The sequence below is a fragment of the Thermobia domestica genome, chromosome 6, assembly GCF_964235325.1.
Source record: "Thermobia domestica chromosome 6, izTheDome1.hap1.1, whole genome shotgun sequence".
Lineage (NCBI taxonomy): Eukaryota > Metazoa > Arthropoda > Insecta > Zygentoma > Lepismatidae > Thermobia > Thermobia domestica.
In genome coordinates, this window is record NC_137459.1 from 163,976,045 (window position 1) to 163,988,239 (window position 12,195).

The window sequence follows — 12,195 nt, forward strand, 5'->3', positions numbered from 1 at the left end:
TTTACGAGTACTGTGGTGAAGGATATTGCATGCAAGGAAACAGATACACCATTGCATTGATATTGTAAGGCAATTTGTGTGTAGTTCTAGTATTAATGTGAGCAACGTGTGAATAGCATAATGGCCGTGTTTGATCACTGTATTGATATACGTTAGTGTTAGGTGAATGTACACGAAACTCTCGAGACGCAGTACGGGTGTACGGAGCACGTTACCCACAACACCCACAACCTTCTCATATGGCTTTTTGCGCTTGGAGAGACGTCTTCGGCAACATAGTAGTATCGTCCTAAGACGGGGCGTTACCGTTCTGCAAAAGATGCAGAACGTGAACAGCACTTTTGGCAGCAATAAATGTAAACTCTCATGTAAGTACCAAAACAGTGGTCTTAGTTAGAGATCTGTAGTTCGTATTTTACACCACTTACAAGTTGCATCCATACCGTCTCATATTACAAAAGGAATTACCATTAAATGGATCCCATGCTAGAGTGCAATTTTGTGTATGTTGGAAGGTGTAGAAAACAAAAAGCGAAGCTTGTATCCATGGATACAGGGCATTTAAACCGACATAATAGACACAATAGGGACGATCCACTATGGCAGCGACTATTTCCGCATCAGCATCGGTGGTTTCTCAGTGTATTGTGTAGCATGCTGAGTGACCGTATTATTGGACCGGGAACCGTACTGCTCATATGTATGCCGCATTTATCAGTCATATGTTACCATAGTTGTTAGCGTATCCGTATGTCAAATCAACATGACTGTGCTCCTGCACATAACAGGACGCCAGGTTAAAGCCCTGTTGGACGAACGTGTGTCTGATAAATGGATTGGGCATGGATGTCCTATCCACTGGCCTTCACGATCTGACCTAACCCCACTTGATTTTTTTCATTTGGGGTTTCGTTAAAAATCGTGTAATATCCAGAGTACTGACAATCATTGATGATATGAAGGCGCGTATGCGACGTGCATACGCATCCATCACCGCAGAGGTACTACAAGATGTGCGTGCATCCCTACGCCACCGTTTACGGAGGTGTATGGAACAGAATAAAAGGCATATTGAGAATCATTTGTGATACTGTTAGTGATATACGTACTTTGTTTTACATACCCTAGACATGAGTTAAAATATTAGGTGTCATGCTATAACAAAAAAGCCTCGCCTCACCCTGACTTGAGGATAAACAAAAGAGGAGAGGTCCGCGAAAAAAAACTAAAGTAGGACGTAGAGAAAGGAAACAAGACTACAGGAGTCAGTCGAGTCTGCCATAAATAAGACCTTACGAAAAGGCAAACGCAAGGGGAAGTAGAGGCCGAAAAATATTTATATAAAATAAAATAAAATACCCTAGCACTTTATATTCCGTCATCAATATGCCGTTTGCCTATTCCAATTTTTGTTCCATTGATTTGTGTCCCACCGTGTTCCTACTACGTACCATGCAAGTTTACCTGAAAGAGGGCCCATTTTTGGCAACAATTTTGGAAACTTCCGCACATCGACACTTGTCTCCTATCATAGATGTTTCGTTTTCTAGGATGTATCGAACCAAAGCTCACTCGAGCCATGTTTGCATACTCTAGCACTTTATAAAATTTTCAGTTTGGTCACAGGGGTACTTGCTTGCTCCAGACTTTTATCGGTTTCTGCACTTCTCATGTTTGGTCCTTATCACTTCGCTTCCTCGATGCATATTTGACGGGAACTTGGCTTGTAACACTCAATTTGACTCACCGTATATGTAGATATTATAAACACTGTAGATATTTTAAAGTTAATCGCTTCAAGATATTACTGTTTGTAGACAGTGTAGTCATCTAAGCATATTTGTTCTTTTTCTACTTACATAAAGTTGTAAATTGGTTGACTATGAGGATGCTGCAAACCTCATAGTATCGACAGGAATGTTACTTTGTTTCCAGTACTGGTTTGTCAAGGACACATTCCAAAACGTTAAGGAAATGGCGGTATTCATTTTCAAGCAACCACGAAAATATATTATAAAAACAAGTGATTGTAGTAAATGTAACAAAACCGCTCGACTTTCTTTTCTTTCTTTTTCCCTAATGCTTATCTATTGGGCTAACGTTACATTCAGTGATTAATACACTTGTAAGTTTCTTATTAAAATACCCGTTTCCTCCCACTTTCTTCATTCCACCATTTCCTTCATCACATCATCACCGTCTCCTTTAGCCTAATCGGCATAACCGTGGGACGTTAAACTCAAAGATTTCATTTCATTTCATTTTCTTATTAAAATAAGATGGGTACTTTTATTGTATGCATGTAGATAAATGTAGTGTCTGTTGTAGCAGCACGAACCGTTACAACTCAAGTGTGTAGCATTACTTGCAGTCGATGGCAAATTTTAGTTTGATATGGTTTCACTTCATCCAAGCACGCAAGAAATGTTTCCACCAAAGATTGTTCTGTTTCCTTCCCAATTATTTGTCTGAGTAGTCGCTTGTCACGAAATACTATTTCTTTCACGTGTGGTCGAGTAAAGCATATACATAAGCCTGAGAATAACGTGTGTAACGTAATTGTTCGAGCCCTGTTTCGATTCCCGGTGGGAGAGCTGTAAAATGAACACTTTAATGTGATTTGGATTCCAACTTAAACTGTAGGTCCAGGTCTGAAAAAGGACGATAAACTTCATCAAACAACAATGAATAGTTCGATGAATTGAAATGTGATCTGACAAAAATGGAAAGTTGAGCTATATTATGTATCATCTATGTATTAAAATGCTAGGTTATATATTTGTCTCGTAAGAAAAGTTTATATGTTTGTCTCCAATCCTTTCGACAACGAAATCTCGAAAACCACAAGTGCTAGGAACGTTCCGTTTACACTGGTCAGTTTCAAATTTTCTGTAGATTGTCCAGTTCTAACTGAATATTTAAAACATGGCTGTTATTTCTTTATTACATTTTTAAGGAGTACACTGGAAGTGTTGAAATTAAAAAAAAAAATCATATCCTACGCGTTATATATTCTAACACCACATAATTTTGTACTGGAGTAGTATATCTCCTAGGCGTTTGTTTCATGCCCAAATGATAATGAAAAACGAAAGGATAACAATTTATCCAGTCTAAGATGAATCTTTGTTTGGAGTTTTTTTCCCCCAATGAACACCATATATCACTGACATAATAAATTGTGTGTGTAATGTATTTGCTTATTACATACTCCATGCAAGAAGAAAGAAAACACTGATCATACATGAATTAGAAACTCCAACCGAAAATAGGCTCAAATCTTGCAAACGGTGCAAGATATTGAAAAAAAAAATAATCGAAAAAAATCCCCCTTTATGGTAGCCCTTGCCGGTTTTTATCAAAACGTCTTTCACTTGTGTCTGTAAAGGGACATGCATAGATGTTGTGAGGAGTGACAAGTAGATTCATGCTCATATGTAAATTATGCGCTGCGTAGAGAACGCAGGTTCAGCTAGTCTATATATTAAAATGCTAGGTTTATATATTTGTCTCCAATCCTTTCGACAATGAGATCTCGAAAACCACAAGTGCTAGAAACGTACTGTTTTCGCTGGTCGATACCAAACTTTGTGTAGATTGTCTAGTTTTAATTGAATATATTTTTTTAAATATATGGCCGTTATGTTTTTATTACACTTTTTAGGAGTACACTGGAAGTGTAGAAATTTTTTTTAGAAAAGTAAGGTCATCACATCCTATGAGTTATACATGCCAATACAACATCGTTGTATACATGGAGTTGTATATCTCTCAGGCATTTGTTTCATGGCCGAATGATAATGGAAAACGAAGGTTAACCATTTCTTTAGGCTAAGATGAGAAATTGTTTAGGAGTGTTTTATCCAACGAACACCATATATTACTGACATTATAATTAATTGTATGTGTAATGTGTTTGCTTATTACATACTACATGCAAAAGGAAAGAAAACACTGATCATACATGAATTAGAAACTCCAACCGGAAGCAGGCTCAGTCTTGCAAATGGTACGAGATATTGAAGGAAAAAAATCTGTCCTTTATGATACCCCTTGCCGATTTTTATCAGGACGTCTTTCACTTGTGTCAGGAAAGGGACATGTACAGATCTGAGGAATGACAAGTAGATTCATGCTTATATGTGAATGACGCCCTGTAGAGAGTGAAGGTTCAGCTAGTATATAATTAAAATAGAATATTTGCTTTTAATACCAAACTAATTTTAATATAATTCTTATTGCTTATTAAACTAGTTAATCGTTTCAGGAGACAGTTGAATCAATATTTTGTTATCTGAATGGAAGTATTCCTTGTATTTGATATACTAGAGATTTGTGCTCGAAGTGCTTTCATTTTATATGCATTTGGATGCAAACAAATTATCTGGGTCATTCTTATCGTGCACATACCTACTTAATCCGATTAAATATGTAAGTATACTGAAGAAGAAATATCCTATTTAAACTTCAAGTTCTTATACTTAAAAGCAACGACTTTTTGTTTTGCAGAGATTATAATGTCGTAAATACTACGGATATCAGTGTGGACCTTTCGTTAGAGATTAATAATGCAGGAAGAAAAGATAACGGTACATACATATGCAAGGCAAGAGGACCTCAGGGGGAAATAAATGGCTCAGTAGCTTTGTTTGTTTTAGGTGAGTACACTAGCATTTAAAAAAAAAATACACACACTAGTATTTAAAAAAATGCATACTATGCACGTCTGGAAGAATAATGAAGAAATAGTCATCTGCAACATTTGCTTTTATTTTTATTTATTTATTTTTTTTTTTAAATTAACTGAGAATTCACCAAATCTTTTTCTAGCATAATACACAAGAAAGTATCTATTGGAATTGTATTTGAAGAATGTCGGCAATAATATTAATGGGACTAGTTTATATATTCAATGTAGTACATATAATATAGGGTAAAACAACTAATTGGTACATGACCATTAACTTGGTTAGAAATGTACGCACAATTTTGAAAGTAAAAATAAAATATATCGGAAGTCGCATTTACCAGATTTAATGATGGTGTTATGAACTTCCAGAATAGACTGGAAGTTGGTTTTTAGAAAAGTAAAGTGACAATTGTTGATAGGGATTTGAAACTTACACAAGAAAATACGAAACTATTCTTTGAGACTTCGTTTTTTATAAAACATTTCCTTTCTCCTAAAATAGCATTGAGTATGTAATTGAAAAAAAAAAAAAAAAAAAAAAAAAAAAACTCTCAAACGATAAATTTGTCCACTCGTCCTAAAGTTGAGGAATGTAAATTTTGTCGAAATATTAAGTACTATTATATCTAAATCCTGAATGTTTTCTTAAATGATGAATTTGTCAACTTATGCAATAGACCGTGACTTCCGGTTTAAATGGACCGTTCAAGGTTTAATTACCACAGTATGCAAAGTTTTGATAAAATTTACATTTTGCAGCTGTTGGAAGTGTGAAATACTGTTGCTCATGTATGAAGCTTGTTTTAAAATAAATTTTGAATGTTAATTTAACACCAAGGAGGCGTTTTGGAAGAGAAAATAAATAATAAAAAAGATTATTTTCTTGTGTAAATTCTGAGTCTGAATCAAAAATTACAATTTCTCATTTTATAAATCTTCCGGTCTGTTCTGGAAGTTTAGAATGCGTCCGTTAAATTTGCATGCGACTTGACATGTTATATTTCTGCTTCAAGAACTTGTGCAATACAAACCGAGTTAAATGTCTGACTAACTACTGCTTCCTTTATACTCGGAAATCCAAGAAGACCCACTGTTTTCAGTATGGTAGTGCCTCCGAACAACTATCTCCCATGTTCTTGACTACCAACTCCAACACTAGGTAGGATCTTCCATCATACCTCATAAAAGGAAAAAAAGTTCCCTACTCATTATTCACTCTACCACCAAACTTCCATCACGTAATACCACCCTATCCTCTTTTTATGTAATTATTTTATGCACCAGTATTCCACTTATCCATGGCTTCATTGCTCTTGAAGTATTTCTAAACAGACGCCACGAATTTCTGAAGCACAATACACGATTCATAATTCAAGTAGCTTAATTTGTCCTAACAATGAACAACTTGAAATTGAATAATTTGAAGATAATCCTAACTTCAATATCACTGACATGGACACTCATGTGCTACATCACTTTATAGATTTTTCTGATTCCTTTCTTTGTACCTTTTTTTACTGACAATTACTACGTCTCCAAGTAAGAGTCGAAAGGTAGATACCCATAAAGTAGGTTTCCACACACAGGAAGTTTTTTTTTTTTTAATACATTTTCTTGATATATATATATATATATATATACGAGAGGGATCAAAAAGTAATGCCTCTTGTGTCACAAAAAAATGTATTAATGAACATAGAACAAGACATGCTATTGCAGTGCATAGCCTGAACTGTCCTCTACAGAATCCTACCCTTAAACATAGTCTCCATGAATTTGAACACATTTACGCCATCTTTGAACCCAGGTGTCAAAACCTTTTTGGAAAAAAATCAGGAGGTTGCTGTGTATCCCGAAAGACAGTTGTCATAATCTTCTCGGTTGATCTGGAAGACTTGAATTTCTTGGGACGGGGAGAATCACTGTGGCGCCATTCCTTGGATTGCATTTTGCTCTCAGGGCCATACAGGTATGCCCACGTCTCATCTCCAGTAACCACATTTTTTGAAGAAGTCTTGATTTTCAACTGCAAATGCGTCCAGGAGCTCTTGACAAATGTCCATTCGCCTTCTCCGATTATCAACAGTCAATTGCTTAGATACCCACTTTGTGATATCCCAGGTCAGCAATTATTCCTTGAGCAAAGCCATACGAGATGTTTAAAGCATCAGCAACACTCTGAACTGTAATGCGCCTGTCTCCTCGAATCAATTCGTCAGCACGTTCTCGATTTGCATCTGTGATCGATGTTGTCGGCCGGCCGCTTGGTTTATCAGCGATTTCTGTTTCTCCGTTGCTAAACTTCTTCACCCAACGCCGTACATTGCTAATGTCCATTACCGTATCCCCATAAAAATTCTTCAAGCGCATATGGATTTCCTTAGATGGACAACCTTCTTTCGTCAAAAATTCGATAATGACTGTTTCTTTTAGCTTCAGATCCATGTTTCTAATAATTCAATCTGAAAAAGAAAAGACTACATTAGTGGAGAAAGGCTACCTCTATAACGTCATGCAAAGATAAGTCAGTAGCTGTAATAGGAAAAAAAATATATATATAATGAGGGAGGCATTACTTGTTGACCCTCCCTCGTATATATATATATATATATATTACGTACTTTATTAGGACAATAAATAAGTGAATTCATTTGCTATGTCAGTTATTTGGAAAATGTGACATCCTTGAAAGCAAAGGTTGTTCATCGTTTCCAGTTTTATTAATTCAATGCCGTATATTAGTACTTGGGGCTAGTCTTGCAAGGTACATTCGCGAAGTGTTCCCTCGGGATTCGTGTAAAATTGATTCAAATGCAAAGTTCTACGCGGCCCAATGTGTATTGTACTAATTTTAGCGGCCCATACCGGTAATTTGAATATTTATGGGCCTTGATATATCCAGAATTCAATCATAACTACTACAACGATAAAATTGTGGTTAGTTTCTTTAGATGTAACTGGACATGAATGTGAGCATATGCAAACCAAATTGGATTAAGTATTGCTTCTCTGACACATATTACTCACCCCGGCCACCATATTGGATTCAACTTTCGAGTTTTCAAATGGGAATAGGTGCAAGTGCTACCTCAGATTCATGTACAATTTTCTCGGAAATTCACTGGTGTGGTGAATTTTACTGTAGCTTGTACCGTTTGTAAGGTATTGCATGTTAAATCCCTCCGGGCACTTCGCGAATAGACATTGCGGAGTAATATCAGATACGCTTACGTTTTTGATGTTGACTAATCAAAACAATTTCTAACTGGAAAAATACTGTAGGTATAAACAAACTCTTTACAACACTGTTGTCATAATCTTCTTACATTTCTGTAAGTAATTGTTATTATTTTTAAGATATACTATAACAAGGAAGTATTGTATTACGAACAAAATGTCTAATGTAAATCTAGATACGACCAGATTTGGGTGAAGATCCACCATTTCCGTATTGACGTCTGTGTGTCTATATGTATGTACGTTGAGAGAATATTTCGTCATCGATAAATCACGTAAAAGATAACATATACACACAGGGCCCTGCACAACTTTCTGTTTGTTCAATATTCGTGAAGTGCCTGACATTTAGCATTCAATACCTTGCAAACGATACAAGCTACGGTAAAACTCACTACACCAGTAAAATTGTACACGAATTTGATGTATCACTTCCACCTATTCTCATTTGAAGAAAGAAAAAAAAAATCCAATATGGTGGATACATGATTGTGGCCGGGGTGGCTAACATGTGTCAGAGAAGCAGTACTTGATCCAATTTGTTTTGTATATGCCGACACATTCATATCCAATTATATCTGAACAAACTAAAAGCAATTTTGTAGTGTATGATTGACGTATGAAGGCCCATAAATATGCAAATTACTGGTATGGGCCGCTAAAATTAGCACAATATGTATTGGGCCGTTGAGAATTTCGCATTTGATTCAATTTCACACGAATCCCTAGAGGACACTTCTAGAATGTACCTTGTTAGTGTTCTGGAGTTTATTTTCAAATCGAGGGAAACATTAACTGATTGACTCAAAAGTGTTAAAGTTATGTGAATTATTGCAGTATACTGTGAAGAAACTTACAGTATTTCAAGTATATTTTGACGTAAAGTATACGTCATAAGTACATTAATTGTTTTAGTGTAGAAATGGAGTTGAAGTTTTGTGACTTTACTGCGCTTCTTGTATTTTCCAGATCGACCTCAAGTTGTAATAGAATTCGTGAAAGCCGTTGGAGCAGATAAAATATTCTTGAACTGGACTGTAATTGATGGCAATTCTCCAGTAAAGAAATATTTTTTACAGGTATGCATCTTGAACAGTTTTGATTAACGAAGATACCTTATGTATCTAACTTCCTTATCATCTTATAAGTAATTATTATTAAGTATTCTCCTGTTGCCAGGTCCTGGGGTTAATGATTTTTTTAAAGATTGGGGCATGAAAATATTTCTTCCACATTTCTTGAACTTCATTCAGCTCCCAATATTTTCTTCTATTTTTCAAACCATGGATCAGCTGTGTTTTTCTTCCTGCTCCTCCCTTTCCTTCTATCTTTCTTTCTATGACGGATGAAGAAGACAATTTCTTTGCAAGATGTATCCAATACAATTGGACTTTCAGGGGCCGCGGTGGCTCAGTGGTAGAGCGTTCACCTCTGGTGCTTGGGGTCCTGGGTTCGATCCCTGCCCCCGCCAAGTGAACTTTGTGGTGGACAAACACCGTGTGTGTGGGTTTCCTCGGGGTCCTCCCACTTTCTTCCTTCCACCATTTCATTCATCACTCATAATCACCGTCTCCTTTAGCCTAACCGGCATAACCATGGGACGTAAAACTCAAAGAAATCTTTTTTTTTTTTTTTTTTTTTTTTTACAATTGGACTTCCTTTAAGGATGCTGACTAAAAGCGTCTTCTTCTCTCCTATTCGTTTTAAAACATCTTGGTTTGTTACTCTCTCCTTCCATTTTATCTTCTTCATGTTCCTCCAACACCACATTTCGAAGCTCTCAATATTTCTTCTCTAACTTCCGTAATGTCTGAGTCGCAGAGCCATAAAGTCCAATGCTCCATATGTAGCACTTGACCAGTTAGAGAAGAATACCAATAGTAGCCTCGTAGTTAAGAAAGAACTTTTCTTCTTGAATGTCTCTTTGGCTATGACAATTCTTGACCTGATCTCTTTAGTATAGTAAGCGTCTCTCGTCAAACTACTTGCAGGGCAAATATTCAAAATAACAACCTCTTAAAGTTCTCTTTAATCTACCCTGACACGTAATATGTGTTTCCACAGGATATTCTTATGACTTTCGAATTTTCGACGTTTATTTGCATTCCACATTGTTTGCCAGTGTCAGCTATTTTCTTCATTATCTCGTGTAGTTCTTCTTTTGTTCTAGATATAATAATTGTGTCATTCGCATGCCTGATCTTGTTAATGATCTGCCTTCCAATCTGAAATCTCCAACTTCTGTTAATGCTTCCTTCATTAAGCATTAACTGTAAATGTTGAATAATTGAGGTGACATACTATATCACCCCAACTCTTCTTCAAATCTCCACACTAGTGGTTTCTCTTTGATTCAAGCGCAGCGTACTCATTGCCCTGTGTACAGGTTGTGAATAAGTCGTCGGCTTTTCCAGCTGACCCTGATTTCTTTAAGCATTTTCAGAAGTTTGGGACCCGATCGAAAGCTTTTAAGCAGTCGATGAAGCACAAACACAACTCTTCCCTTACTTCAAGAACTCATTCTGTTATAATTCTCGCCAACCCAGTAGCATCTCTGGTATCTTTTCCTTTCCGGAATCCATATTGATCTTACTTCAACATCTCTTCTATCTTAATCTTCAGTCGCCGATTCAGTATACGTGCAGTAATCTTTCCAGGGTGGGAAATTAGGCTAATGTTCTGTGATCACTGCAACCACTTTTTCTTGGGTAATGCAACCATTGTAACGTCAAGAAAATACTTTACTCATTCTCCATACAGGTAGATCTTGTTAATAAGTAAAGTCAGTACTTTCATTGCGTTGCATTGCATTCATAACTAATAGTGAAACATAACTTTTAAAGGAAATTTAGCTTAGTACCATTCCGGGATCAGTGAGCAGATATACTGTTACAGAGCTCCTTTAGAAGCTGACGGTCCTTGTGCGGAAGATCCTGGTTCATGTTCGGTGGAAGCACATGCAACTTCCTTAAGTACCACGTAGTTTCGGTACTGAAAATGAATGTTTAATTCCCATCAAATATAGAACTAGAACGTAGTTTTGAGTAATACTGATATCAATTTATTGTGCTGTTTATGACAAGTTTATAAAATGAAATAAAATCTTTCAGTTTAACGTCCCACGTTATGCCCTTTACTGATTAAGGCACGTGAAAAACTTGTAAAATGAGAATGTAGGAGGAAACTAGAATACCACGATAAAACCTACGGACGCGATGTTGTCCACCACGAACTTACGTGGCCGGGGATCAAACCATGGACCCTACGCACCAGATGTAAGCTTTCTACCACTGAGCTACCGTGCCCCTTATGGCAAGTTTAAAATAACCGTGTTAGATGTGTACAATAATACCTGTGTTCAACAGAAACTTGTCCTTTGTTAACAAATTGTATGATTTGTTAATTGTTACATTTTGCTCATAACGCTATACTTGTATTAATGCGACGTTATAATGGAAATACCTTCAGAAAAGTGAACAGTAATCTGTATGTGATGGAGAATCGATAGAATATTCTTTAGCTACACGTAATACCTAAGTGTAGTTTAATTATAATTCCACATGTTTCGAAGTGTGATAATGCCGTCACAGGTGCTTATATTCTGTTTGAAGCAAGCTTCTAATGCGACTCAAGTGGGATTTGTGGAAATCTGTTCCACCGATTTTAGTGAAATTCTGTTTGTTTCTTTCTCCAAAGTTAGGAAATAAGCCTGTTGTTTGTGGTTAGAATCCGTCAAGAATGGAAGGATGAAATTCCATATTGCAAATTTACACACACACACACACATATATATATATATATATATATATACTGTGGTAATAAAACGATTTTCCGCTATAACTTAAAATGTAGTAAAATTTACTTGATAAATTGTATGCCTTCTTTAGGGCTTCCCGTTCACTGACATGGCTGGTGAAGTTGAAATCGATCAAAGTTGAGTAGGTGAAAGGGAGTAAGTTTCCTTAAACTTCGAAGATCCCTTATTTAAAAAGATGGTTTGTTTAAAAGATATATGCTAACTTTCACTGATGAAAATTTTCACCTATAAGTTTCATCACAATTAGTTGGTTTTGATGCATTACGGCGTGTATGTTCTTTGAAACTTCCCAATCAACCCCAATTTTATAAAGAATGAAGGACTGAGTTTACCCTACCGTAGAGCTTTTCCACGATAACTTTCATATATGTACTAGCTAAAATGGCCGTTCTTCGCACAGGGAGAATATGTTGATGTAAAGTAATTTAATCCCTTCTTCCCTTTAGAATAC

General features: G+C 36.2%; 1 protein-coding gene across 3 annotated transcripts in view; it reads left to right on the forward strand.

The window, feature by feature from the left end:
- The window catches only part of Ptp69D (Protein tyrosine phosphatase 69D), a 150,060-nt gene that overhangs the window by 33,361 nt on the left and 104,504 nt on the right, over nucleotides 1-12,195 (forward strand). For all 3 annotated transcript variants that reach the window (XM_081762316.1, XM_081762318.1, XM_081762317.1), the window contains exons 5-6: nucleotides 4,510-4,658; nucleotides 8,897-9,006. In XM_081762316.1, the coding sequence (XP_081618442.1) occupies nucleotides 4,510-4,658; nucleotides 8,897-9,006 (259 nt within the window). The remainder of the gene's footprint in view (nucleotides 1-4,509; nucleotides 4,659-8,896; nucleotides 9,007-12,195) is intronic.